We start from the raw sequence: 957 nt of genomic DNA on the forward strand, positions 1-957 counted from the left end.
AAAGGCCATCATCAGTGACAGGGGCACGTATTTCTGCAACCGTACCCTCAAGGTTGTTTTGAAGAAGTATGGTGTTACGCATCGGGTGTCAACTGCTTATCATCCACAAACCAACAGGCAGGCTGAAGCTTCTAACCGACAGATTAAGGGTATCATTGAAAAAACGATCAAACCAGTTAAGAAATATTGGAGTATTCGCTTGGATGATGCATTATGGGCTCACAGGACAGCATATAAAACTTTAATCGGAATGTCGCCTTATCGAATCATTTTTTGGGAAGCCATGTCGACTTCCTATGGAGTTAGAGCATCGAGTGTACTGGCCTGTTAAGAAAATTAATATGAGCATGGTTGAAGCCATTGAGAAAAGAAGGTTGGATATTCAAGAGTTTGAAGAAATCTGGAACAATGCTTACGAGAATGAAGCGATTTATAAGGAGAAAACGAAAGCTTTCATGACAAGATGGTCTCGTGAAAGGTATTTACTGTCGGTTAAAAGGTACTCTTATATCACTCTCATTTCAAACTTATTTCCGGTAAATTAAAGTCTCGTTGGGTGGGACCTTTTTGTTGTTACTAATGTGTTTGATCATGGTGCCATAGAGATTAAAAGTGAACAAACAAGTAAAATTTTCAAGGTTAATCGTCACCAGCTCAAACCTTTTTATGAAGGGTTCCAAGTCACAAACGAAGAAGTGGAGCTTGTTGAGGTCCCAACTTATCGCAATTGAAGAAACCAAGTAACAACGTCGAGCCAACAACATTAAACAATGGCATCTTACCGAGAGGCAACCCGAGTGTTTAAAGCCTTTTTTTCCCTTCGTTTAGTGTGGTTTTTTTTAGAATTTAATTAAATTGTTTTAAAATGAAATCGTGTTTTTGAAAGCAAGGGAGCAAAAGAGGTTTCTGCATTTATTTTTAAAAGCAAAAAATGAATTCTTGAAAAGAAAAATCGAT

The 957-nt window shown here is 37.7% G+C and overlaps 1 protein-coding gene across 1 annotated transcript; it reads left to right on the plus strand.

The window, feature by feature from the left end:
- Positions 1 to 347: 347 nt before the first annotated feature.
- LOC145130236 (uncharacterized) lies at positions 348 to 731 on the plus strand. The gene is made up of 2 exons (XM_079065070.1): positions 348 to 478; positions 548 to 731. The coding sequence occupies exons 1-2, from the start codon at positions 348 to 350 to the stop codon at positions 729 to 731; spliced, it is 315 nt and encodes a 104-aa protein (XP_078921196.1).
- Positions 732 to 957: the final 226 nt, after the last annotated feature.

The sequence above is a fragment of the Lactuca virosa genome, chromosome 8 (assembly GCF_052849685.1).
Source record: "Lactuca virosa cultivar CGN04683 chromosome 8, Lactuca_virosa_CGN04683_v6, whole genome shotgun sequence".
NCBI lineage: Eukaryota > Viridiplantae > Streptophyta > Magnoliopsida > Asterales > Asteraceae > Lactuca > Lactuca virosa.

Coding starts and splice junctions, on each gene's coding strand:
- LOC145130236 (XM_079065070.1), top strand. CDS start 348: ATGGTTGAAGCCATTGAGAAAAGAAGGTTGGATATTCAAGAGTTTGAA. Junction 479..547: donor ACAAGATGGTCTCGTGAAAG/GTATTTACTGTC, acceptor GGTAAATTAAAG/TCTCGTTGGGTGGGACCTTT.